The following is a 12,221-nucleotide window of genomic DNA, read 5'->3' on the forward strand; positions in this document are numbered from 1 at the left end:
AAATTCAAAAAACATCTGCTCTTCTTCTGAAAGATTGCAGCCAACTCGCTGAGTGGCAAATCCTGACCTGACGTGACATGAGGCTATTTATAGTCCTTATTGATCTCACTCAGTGTGAATATTCATATGTTTTGCTACAGAAATGTTAATGTATTTGATTTCAGACCCTGTTCGGGGTGTTAGATAACATGGACTGTATACGCTATATTACCTTTCTAAAATAAATTCCAAGACGCACCTGGCCTCAAGGGTGTCAGCTACGTCTTTAAGGACCTGTAGTTTTAGGTCATAATCTATGGATAACTTAGATAATTTAATACATCTACAAAGGAGTCTTTTTTTTTTAATATAATATATTGAAGTAAAACAAAGGATTGCCTAACATGGGTGTTCCCCTTCCCTGAGCTTTGCTGGGACAGCCTGGGCTGGTCTCCTTCTCTGCTGCCCCGAAGGCCCTGCCCCATCAGCCGTGGTCACTCAGGGCACAGCCTGTGAAGAGGGATGGCAGTCCCCAAAAAGGGAGGACCAAGCTTTTTCCAATTTTTGAGACTCTTAGTATATTGAAAGATAATTTAAACCCTACAAGGGAGACATAAAAATTGGATTTAAAAATGTTTGCATTGAATAAATGAACCCTTTAACATATTTATGTTTATAACCTATAATAAGCCATCATGATCACCATGGCAATCTCATAGAAGGCGTCACTTAAAGTTGATGGACATACGCACTCGCAGGGCCTGAAAGCAGTGTAGCCTGGAAATGGGCAGCCCCTTCCCGCTAGGTGACGAGTCTTATTCCCTCAGTCCTCTGTGGAAGCCTCTGTGATGCTGGGGGTGTAACCTCACAGGACACGAAGTCAAAGGGCTACATCTGGGGCCCTTGAGGGATGTCCTCTGGCTGAAAGACTCCTGAGAGGCCCCAGGGACTAGGACTGAGAACTGACTGCTCCGCGGGAGGGTAACCAAGGGCTGTCTGTGCGCAGTAAGGCAGAAGGAGAGAGTGTTTTCCACTGAACATCTCAAACTGTCACATCACTGATGATCTTCATTGAAGGTCTGGCTAATAAATTCAGGTAGAGAATGAAGATGCCGGCGCATTAGAAGAGGCTAAGTTTAGCCTCAGAAATCTGTGGGAGTGACGCCGACGAGGGCTGATGAAGACACTTGTGCTTAATTAAAATACATTCTTTTAACCCTGATTTGCTCTCACCTCCCGCTGCTACACAGGAAGGTCCTACTGCTAATTTATCTCAGTCCGTGGATTAACATGGTTATCTCAGTGTTTACAAAGGGAAGGGGAAAGGAAAGGGGTTATTTGTAGTAGCAGAAATGAAACAAACCTCCCTAAATCCCACAGGAAGGGGCCACAACACAGCAAATCCACTCCATGGAAGAACACGCAGCGACTAAAAGCTATTAAAAACCAAACACAGAACAACACAGGGACATGGGGAATGCTTGTGGTTACGATGCTAAATGGAAGCCCAGAAAACGACATACTTTCCATGTGATGATGGCTGCAAACATTTTTTCCTTTTCTTTTTTTTTAAATTGAACTACAGTTGATTTACAATGTTTCAGGTGTACAGCAAAATAATTCAGTTACATACATATATTCTTTTTCAGATTCTTTTCCATTATAAGTTACTACAAGATACTGAATACAGTTCCCTGTGCTATATAGTAGCTCCTTGTTGATTTCATTTCTTTTGTTGGCTTTTTTTGTTTTGTTTGTGTGTGTGTGTGTGTGTGTGTTTTATGAGACAAAACATTTGGGTAAGATTTGGTCCAGAATAAGGAAAAAATTTTAACAACCTAATTTTTCAGGTGGTGGGATCTAGAAATGGATTTCCCCTTTATTCCAAAAAAAATGTTTGGGCAATCAAAAGCAAAAAAAAAAAAACAACAAAAAAAACAATGCTGTGTCCATTGGTCCTTCTGGACTGGTTATCAAACTTCAGGTTTATAAGTTTGGGGTGCTTCAGGGGTGGCTGTGGTTTTTGCTACTATGGCTATTGCTCTGCTTGTTTCGCTTTTGTTTACCTAAATTGCACGGGGACTTTTGATGATAAATCCTGCTGAGCCATGAGCTAGTCCGGCCCGGACTAGCTAGTCTCTTCCTCTCTCCCTCTCTCCCTCACAGTCCGCAGATGGATCAAGAATGAGCTGAGCAGGGGAAGGTGGGACACGCTGGAGGAACTCAGCACCTGGGTCTCCCCTGAGCCCACCCAAGACTGAACTCCCCCCTCCTCCTTTTATTTAAAACCAAACCAGCCCCTCCTCCTTCCAAGGAACACTCACTAAGCCTGGCTTTTATGGTCCTGTGATTTATTTCAATGCCAACAATTGTTTTCTATCTAAGAGCATCCTAAATTATTCATGCATTACCCATATTAAAAGTGTCTTTAAAAACGACTCCTACTGAGGATTTCCTCTTGTCTGGCCCTCAGCAACGTTCATATTCCTGATGGGAGAGTGCGGCGTGCGGTCTTTCCTGTGAATCTGCACTTCTTTGATGGATGGGAGGACAAGAGTCAGGAAAACGGGCGCTCCACTAATAAAGGGAGGGAAGAAGGCGGGGTGGGGGGGATTGCTCATGACCATTAAGCTTAAAGAAATCCCCTGGGCGGCACAGGCCTCTCTGATTCTCTGCCAGCCTCGCCTGCTCCTTCTATAATTTGGATCTTAAATGAATCCTGTATGCGGGCACCCACCCAATGGTTGGTCTTGAGGGTACAAATCCTCCTCCAAACCTAACCAGAATGTTAGCCTCCCTGTGCTGCAGTCCTCCAGCCTCTGTGTATTCACCCAAATCTGGAGAACTTTAGCTGGTACTCTGCAGCAGCATTTCATGTGACTTCTGAATGCTCTGTGGGGATGCTTACAATGACCAGCCTAACTCCAGCCTGTTGCCCATGACAATGCCATCTCATGGGCATGACAGGAGTGGACAGGATGAGAAGGAAGGGCCCCTGTCCCGGAAGTGCGTTACTGAGGCAGATGGGGTGACCAACCGGAAGGCAAGGTGCCTCCTCCCTGTCAGCCCTGAAGGACAGAGAAAATGGTGCCAGCCCGAGGGGTGCGGCCACCTCCCATCAACGTGGGCCTGAGGGAGTGACCAAGACAGTGAGAAGGGCTAGAAAACCCAGTCGTGGTCACCTGAGTAACAGAACCGCAGGGGAGCAGAAATAAGCTTACTCCAAATGGCCACCCCGCCAGAGTAATCTGACTTCTGCTACTGAGAATGCTTTGTGAAACTGTCATCTGAGCACTCACTAATCACTAACACACTGACGTTCCGCGAAGGAGCAGGAGGAGAGCTAGCCCCCTCTCTCTCCTCCAGTGGCCCGTGTTGGCCCAGAGTCCAGGCCAAGGCTGGGGGCACAGCATGGGACAGAAAAATCAGAGCTGGCTCATAGGGAGAGTAAACCCAAGATACTTCCATCTAACCTTGTAACGGGCCACAAGGGGAAAATCAAGGCTGCATTTTTAACACTGTTGTTTTCTTTAAAGTCTGCGTTACCTACCAAAGCCAAACGACCCTCTGGTCGCTTTTCTCACAAGCGAAAAGTAAATGAACGGAGAGAGAACAAAGTGAAGCTAGCTGCAGGCGCGGCGACCCTCCCTCTTGGCAGGGAGAGGTGCGGAGGCCTTCTGCGTACCTGTCATGAGGAAAAGGAGTCCGGCCACGTGCTGGGTCAGGCTCTCCTCCCAGAAGAAGCTGACGGTGGCCACAATGCAGCCGCAGAGCAGAACGGCGACAGCCATGCCCAGGAAGCCGGCAGTGATTCTTCTTAAATCTAATCTCAAAACACAAACATTCGCAAAAGTCAGCGGAAGAAAATTAGAGAATTTTGAAAATTAGAGAACGAAGCGCCCTGTAGACATGGTGAAAATTAGCAAGTTACGTGAACAGACGCAGGGTCTCTGGGGCCAGGGTGATTTAGGAAATTCTCTTCCCAGGTATTTCACACAGGAAAAGATGGGGTGTTAACAAATTGAGGGGTCAACTTCTGCCCTCTCTGAGTCCATGGACAAGTCCACACCCAGCAGGAAACAGACTGGAAGGCCACACCAGGGTGAACCTGGGTAACAGAGAGCAAGTCACTCAGCAAACTGAGAGTGAGGAAGGTTTGCCAAATATCTTCATCATCCTTAAAAGAGCAACAGAAATGTAGGTTACCACCACTGTTGTGGCTGTAATTAATCTGATTTGGGGGGAAGAGCCTCAAAAGTGAGCTACAGTGAAATACGGTTTTACCTGCACACCTAGGATGCCAATTATTTTATTTTTCAGTTCTATTGACTCCTGCCTGTTTTCAAAAGAGACATGAGAAAGTGAAGGCAATTGTAACAGAAATAGGGCCCAAGATGTACACATAAGACAGCTCTCATAAATACCGTCTCTCCTTAAACACAGGCCCTACAACCCAAGCACCCAAGTACCCAGGCTAAGGAAGGACTGTTCCCACGGGCCAAGCCCCACTGTGTACCCAACCATCAAATCTGGTTTATCACAAAAACACAACTGTGATCACTGGGCCAGGAACCCAGCCCCCGGCCCTCATCTTCAAGGCCACACCAAGAGCTGGACTGCCTACCTATTCCTGGGTACACCTCTCCTCTGACTGCGCACCCTCCTGCCATTTTATTTTTTCAATTTCCCTTTTTCGGGAACAAAGCTAATTTTTAAAATTGTGAGCTAAATTTCTATGACCCTCCTGAAAGCAACAGATCCTAAACGTAAGTCTGCCCCTGAGGCCAGTCAACAGGTCTGGGCAAGGTGGATCGTGGACATCTGGGCACACACAGAGCCTGGACCAGAGGCACAACCCAAGTGTGTGAGTGTGGGCTACCCTGCGAGGGTGCCGCCACCTCACTGTATGTTCCTGTGGCTCCCGGGTGACTCAGAGGTGATGGATAGAGAGGGTGGATGACGGTAGCTTCCAGTCCTGCCCTTGTCACACGTGGACCATCCCTTTCTTTTAAAGGGAGTTCTCATCTCCAGCTCAGAGCATCTAAACTAAAGCAGGGCATCGCAACCTAGAAGAGGACGTGTAGACACTGCAGAGCTAGGAGTCACGGGCACGGATCATTTAAAGGGGCTGTTTAATGTAAAGGTGTTAGTTGTTTTGAGACATCTAATACGATGTAAGTTCACCACCATTATCTCACAACCTCCTAAATTCCCTATGGTTCAAGTTTTATTTTCTATGGCCATTAAAAAGCAAAAGGTTCAGACATAACCCACATGGGATTTGCATTAGTACCAGACATGTTAAGCTCGTCTGGTAAACACAGTACAGATCACCACGTGTAACTTTCTTGGAAAGAGCCATGTATGAAACTGTAAGAAGCATCTCTCCCTGAGAACCTCAAAGAGGATTAAGAGAATGCTCAGTGCTGTCTTGCTGGGCAGGAACAGGGTACAAACTCTTAAAGAGATACAGCTCTTTTTCAGGACCCTGTGATGATCTTCTCTCACCTGACTAAAACCAGTGATTATGTGGCTTTTGGACCGATGATTAAGGCAAAGAATGCCAAACATGCTCATAAAAAATTAAGACATAAGAGCACTGAGATGAGGTTCTAAGATCTGCCAAGAAATGATCGTTAAGATCAGCCAGCAAGAAAGAATGTTCACGAAGTTATACTCTTAAGAAATAAGCCACATTTTAGCCAATGACTTTCCACGTCCTAAATTAGAAATAATATTTTTAAAATTACACCACTGCTGTGGCAGTATCTTAAGAGCTCCCATTTACGTGTTTGAGATTCAAAATAGAGCCCTTTGATCTGCAGAGAGATTTACTTACAAAATGATTCTCTGCTTGGTTTCGCATAGTGACTTTGGTCACCAAACAAGATTGCTGACATCCTTGCTGCTTATTTCACTAGAAGATGACAATGTCCACCTCTGATTAGGGTAAACACTAAAAAGAATTAAGCCTGGTTTTTTTTCTTCTCTCTTGAATTATCTATCTCTAGGTGGCATATGAATCAACCGTTTTCAGGTAAATATCCACCCTCTTGGGTGTCACCTTTCATGTTCCTTTCTAGAGTTTCACATCTTCCTGACAGTGAAAAAGATAGTTCCTGCCATTGGGACATGGAAGTAACAGACACCCTCTGAGAAAATTACAACATACACTCATAAAGGTATCTTAGCAGAAATACCGAGGTCTGAGATAGACACAGTCACTAAAATGAATCTTGGATAAACAAAACCAAAATAAGAGCACCTGAGGTCTAATCTCCATAGTTCACTAAGACAAGTGCCAAGTCACATCCTTGCAGCACGTGGCTTGCTAGAGAAAAGGCTCCAGAGGTGGCCTGTGTACCTACCGATGCCACCGGGACAGACACGCTCGCTGCCCTGTCTCACAAAGCCCCACGCCTGATTTTCCCACGTTTGATCTGTAAACAAGTGGTGACCACAGCTCAGTGAAATGACTCTGTGAGTCTCTGACCAGGTCGGATGGGGTCCCCGGAGGCCCACGTATGGTCAGCACAGCATCTTTCAGTCCAACCCTGAGAGGGCGGGTGGGAACACTTTTTGTTCAGAAAGACACCGTTTCCTCTCCGACTGTTTCCCAGAAATACTCACGAAGCAGGTGCCATTCATCTTGCTGTATTGTCTTGGTCAAGTTGAAAGGAATGTTCCGTAAGCGGATCGGCTGAGAAAAGTGGTACTTGATAGCTGTACATCGCTGTGCGATACCTCGAAGGAAATAAGAAATGTGACTTAATAGTCTGTGCATTTGTAACAGAACTCTGGAAACTGAAGGCAGGATAACGCATCCTGAAGGGGGAGGGGTTACTCATCTCTCTATTTCTCACATGAATAGAGGCAAATCAGAGCAGTAGATGCCCAAAACATGCAATGATTTTTTAAAATTACGCTTCATTTTTGAATGTATTAAATGGGATCAAGATCTAAACTCCCCTAATTGTTTCTTCAACATTGAACTTGTATTAACTAAACACAAAACTCCTCAAGGAGAAAATGGCCTAAAAGTATACAGATGGTTGGAAGAGATTAGCTTAGAATTTTAAGTTAACACAGATAAATTTCGTACATCTGAACTGGATCCAACATCAAACTCTCGAGTGGATTGAATCAAAAAGCTCATTAGGAAGTGTGTTATTTGGAAACCAGGAGACGTTTTTCCAAAAAAGACAATCTTCCACACGGTGGATGAAGTGGTGATGAGATCTGCGGAGAACCCACGAGAGCCTAACTAACCCTAGAGCAGCCGATGTAATTCCTTAATACAAAGTTTACTGCCCTGAATTCTAGGTCATAAGAGAAAGGGAAATATTGAAAGCAGAAAGGAGAAAGAAATTTTCCCCTCCCTTTTCTGGTTGTATGCACAATAATTTGAAACGGGCAAGTGTACCCACTGTTTTCTCTGGTATCTTCTCCTACCCTCCCTCCCAACCCATGCTTTTATTGCATAAATTAACACAGGCTTATTTTCCCCCTAAAGTCTTCTGAATCCCCTGAAAGTATCTATCCTCCCTTCAAATTAAAACAAAACAAAATATCCTTCTTTCATTGTAAGTCATCTTGGTCAGTTTGTATAAATGCAATCTGATTAATTTTTAAAGAGCGGTGAGTTAAAGTTAATCCTTTAACTCCAGCAGCTGTTAAAAAATATCCTCATGATGCAAATAAATCTCTAATTGGTGGAATTCAAGGAAATGTAATGATACAGTGAAATTTTTTAAAAATCAGGCATTGAAAGGGGGAGATTAATATTTGAGCACCGTTTACATCATGAGCCAGTTAGTCCCTTATGTGAAGGCATCTACAGGATCATCTCCCCTGAACTGTCTCAGTCATCAGTGTGCATAAGAATCACCTGGGGAGCTAAACATGTAGCCTCCTGGACCCCACCCAAGATATTCTCAATCAAAAGTTTCAGAATGGAGGCACGAACCTGAAATTTAAAGAATATCCCAAGTTAAGATGCAGGCAGCTTTATAAACACTACCCAGGACTAACTCTGCTTGTGGAAGCTCTTTTTTTTTCTTATGAAACCACAGATTCTCTAAAAGCTCAAAGCTCTTTTATTTTTCTGTTTCTTCAACTTGGGTCCGTGGCAGTGGTTGTGAGGTCTAAGGCATATAAGTCAGTGTTGACATATAAGTTATGTGTTTAAAAGTCAGAAAATACCTGTGCTTACAAAGAGCAAATGATCTGGTATGAGAATAACAACAGATAACAGACTGCAAATGTCTGAACAGCTTACATTTGTATTTTTCCAAACTATCATTCCACTTGATACTCTTCCTCGGCTAACCTTGAGGATCCATGTAAGCAGGAAGTGAAGGCTAAAGCAGGGTTGAACACATGCCCCCAACACACGTACAGAGCTTGTCGGCAAAGACTGGGAACTTATTGGTTCCAGGCAGTTAAGGACACCTGTGACCAATCATTCGCTTCCCACTAAGATAGCCAAGCAGAAACTTCAGGGCCCACATATGACAAAGGATACAGACTTTATAGAATTTGTTTAGAAGAGTCATCAAAGAAACAAACAGCAGCAACAGAAAAGCAATAGCAAACCCTGGAGAAAAGGAAGAATCTAACTTCCAGAGTTGTTACATTATATGATTTTATATGCCCAGTTTTCAATAAAAAAGTACAAAACATACACAGAAAAAGGAACATATGGCTCACACATGGGGGAAAAAAAAGCCAGTCAATAGAAGCTGTCACTAAGGAAGACCAAACACTGGATTTACCTCGCAAAGACCTTAAATCAGCTGTTTTAAATATGTTCAAAGAATTAAAGGAACTAAACGTAGCCAAGGAGCTAAAGGGAAGTATGAGAATGATGTCTCACCAAATAGAGAATATCAGTAAAGTGCCAGAAACTATGAAAAGAAAAAGAAAAGAAAAGAAATTATGAAGTTGAAAAGTACAATAACAAATTAAAAAAAAATTATTAGAGGGTCTCAAAAGAATTTTAAACAGGCAGAAGAAAGAATCAGAAAACTTAAAGACAGATCAATTGAGATTATCTCGTCTCAGGAAAATAAGGAAAAAGAATAAAGAAAACGAACAGAGCCTCAAAGAGTGACTAGACACCATCCATCATACCAAAATAAGTATAATGGGAGTCCTAGAAAGGAGGAGAGAGAGAAGAAGATAAAAAGAATATTTGAAGAAGCAATTGTCAAAAAATTCCCAAATTTGATGAAAAACATGAATTGCCACATCTAAGAAGTCTGATAAACTGCAAATAGGGTAAACTCACAGAGATCGATACCCAGACACATCATCATCAAACTGTTGAAAGTCAAAGATAGAGAATCTTGAAAACAGCCAGAAAAAAGGAACATATCATGTATAAGGGTTCCTCGAAAGATTAGAAGCTGATTTCTCATCAGGAAACGTGGAGACCAGAGGGAGTGGGATGACATATTCAAAGCACTGAAAGAAAGATTATAAACCAAGAATTCTATATGCAGAAAGTTATCCTTCAGAAATGAAGGAAAAATGAAGATATTTCCAGTTAAATAAAAACTGAGAGAACTTGTTACTAGCAGACTTTCCCTACAAGAAATACTAAAGGGAGTCCTTCAGGCTGACATGAAAGGACAGTAATTGAATCCATATTAAGAAATGAAGAACAGTTGTAATATTACAACACAGGTAAACATAAAGGGAATTACATTAAGTGTAAATAGACCAAGCACTCCAGTCAAAAGCAGAGGTTGGCATTACAGATAAAATAACATGATCCAACTCTATGATGTCCACTAGAGACACATTTTTGATTCAAAGACACAAGTAGGTTGGAAGTAAAAGGATGGGAAAAGATATACCATGCAAACAGGCACCAAAAGAGAGTTGGAATGGCTATTCTGATATCAGACAAAATTAAATTCAAGACAAAAACTGTTACTAGAGGCAAAGAAAAACGTTTGATAATGATAAGAGAGTCAATCAACTAAGAAGATATAACAACTATAAACATATATCCACCTACCTACAGAGCCCCAAATCACTTGGAAAAAATGATAAAATTGAAGAGAGAAATAGACAATTCAACAATAATAGTTGGAGACTTCAGTTCTCCACTTTCAGTAATGGGCAAACAACTAGACAGAAGGTCAACAAGGAAACAGAATACTTGAGCAACACAATAAACCAACTAGACAAAGCAGACGCCTACAGACACCCCACCCAACAGCAGAATACACATTCTGTTCAAGTGCATACAGAACACTCTCCAGGGTAGACCATCTGTTAGGCGATAAAACACATCTCAATAAATTTAAAAGAAAGTCATACAAAAGATGTTCTCTGACCACAATAGAATGAAATTAGAAATCGATAACAAAAGGAAATTTTGGAAATTCAGAAGTTTGTGGAAATTAGGTAACACACTTCTAAACAACCAATGAGTCAAAAAAGAAACCACAAGGGAAATGTAAGAAATTGAGATTAATGAAAACAAAAACAAAATATATCAAAATTTATGGGATCGAACCAAAGCAGTGCTTAGAGGGAAATTTTATAGCTGTAAATGCCTACATTAAAAGAGAAGGTCTCAAATCAATAGCCTGACTTTCCACCTGAAGAAACTAGAAAAAGAAGAACTAACTAAACACAAAGCAGGAGACAGATTACATAATTAGAATGGAAATAATGTAGAGAATAGAAAAATAGGGAAAATAAAAACAAAAATAGGTTCTTTGAGAAGACTAATTAAATTGACAAATCCTTATCTAGATCATTTAAGATGAAAAGAGAGAAGGATCAAGTCACTAAAATCAGGAATGAAACAAAAGACATTACTAACAATCTTACAGAAATAAAAAGTGGTATTAAGAGAATCCTGCGAAAAAATTATATGCCAACAAATTAGATAATGGATATTAAATGAGAAATTCCTAGAAAGATACAAACTACCAAGACTGATTCAAGAAGAAATAGAACATCTGAATAGATCTACATCAAGTAAAGAGATTGCGTTAGTAATTAACTTAGTAAAAGAACTTCCCACAAAGAGAAGTCCAGATGGCTTCATTAGTGAATTTTACCAAATGTTTAAAGATGAATTAACGTTTCATAAAAGCGTCAAAAAAAAAAAAAAGAGGAGGAAGTAATTCTCACATCATTGTATGAGGCCAGTATTGCCCTGATACAAAAAAAAAAAGGCATCCCAAGAAAAGAATATCACAAAATATTTCTTATGGGTACGTATTCAAAAGTCCCCAGGAAAGTATTAGCAAACTAAATTCAGAAACATATAAAAAAGATTGTACATCACAACCAAATGAAATTTATGCCAGGAATGTAGATTGTTTCAACAAATGAAGGTGAATTAATGTAATACACCATATCAATAGAATAAAGCATAGAAACTACAAAATCATCTCACAAATACAAAAAAAAGGCATTTGACAAAATTCTTTTAATACTCACCAAAACCCTCTAAGGGCTAGATATAAAATATGTATTATTAGCTCCATTAGGTAGGCAGAGAAATCTGAAGCTCAGAGAGGTTAAGTAACTAGCCCTAGGCCACAGTGCAAAGTAATAACCAAGCTTTAACATATATGCTGTTACCCAAACTTCATATAATGCTCACTCAGCAAAGTTAGAAATCATTAATCTTTTAGAAATGCATCTTAATTCTGTGGGTAGTGAGAAGTATAGTTATTAAATGAACTGTCAGTTTGAAGTGAAAAACAGATTTTTCAGTTTAGTACAAATGTATGCTCTTTTGGAAACAAAGCTGATACCTGATTGAGGCTCCTGTCTGTGTATTACCCATGCCTTTCAGCATGTGTTATTTGGAGACTGGATGGGCTCCGTGGCTGACTCAGTGGCTTCATCCGACCTGCGTCTCCTGGAAGCTGTGCAATGCTAGAGGAGAGGAATGCACTGAGGAGAAACTGCTCTCTCAGACTCAGAGGGGCTGGCCTTAGACCAATTCCTGTGCTAGGGAAGCGTGTGGTCCCTTTTACATCATTGCAAATATTCTCAGAGCCCATCTCCTCCTCTGCCCCTTGCTGGGAACAGGCATGATCCCAGCGGGCAGACAGAGTAGCAGAAAGGAGGCAGGCAGCCAGCCCAGTGCTCTCCAGCTCCCCCAGGGGAGTCCCACACGTGCCAGGAATGAGGTAAGCAGTGCATGCATCACCAAATTACCTTTCCTTCCCCAGCAGGCTAAATTTAAACTGCCAAGAACTCTGAAA

The 12,221-nt window shown here is 41.7% G+C and overlaps 1 protein-coding gene across 1 annotated transcript in view; it reads right to left on the reverse strand.

Moving 5' to 3' along the window:
• Nucleotides 1–12,221, reverse strand: part of TMEM178A (transmembrane protein 178A) — a 48,574-nt gene that overhangs the window by 6,320 nt on the left and 30,033 nt on the right. The window contains exons 2-3 of the mRNA XM_072937876.1: nt 6,610–6,723; nt 3,665–3,802 (exon numbers count right to left, since the gene is read on the reverse strand). Of these exons, the coding sequence (XP_072793977.1) occupies nt 3,665–3,802; nt 6,610–6,723 (252 nt within the window). The remainder of the gene's footprint in view (nt 1–3,664; nt 3,803–6,609; nt 6,724–12,221) is intronic.

This window comes from Vicugna pacos, chromosome 15, assembly GCF_048564905.1.
Source record: "Vicugna pacos chromosome 15, VicPac4, whole genome shotgun sequence".
Taxonomy (NCBI): domain Eukaryota; kingdom Metazoa; phylum Chordata; class Mammalia; order Artiodactyla; family Camelidae; genus Vicugna; species Vicugna pacos.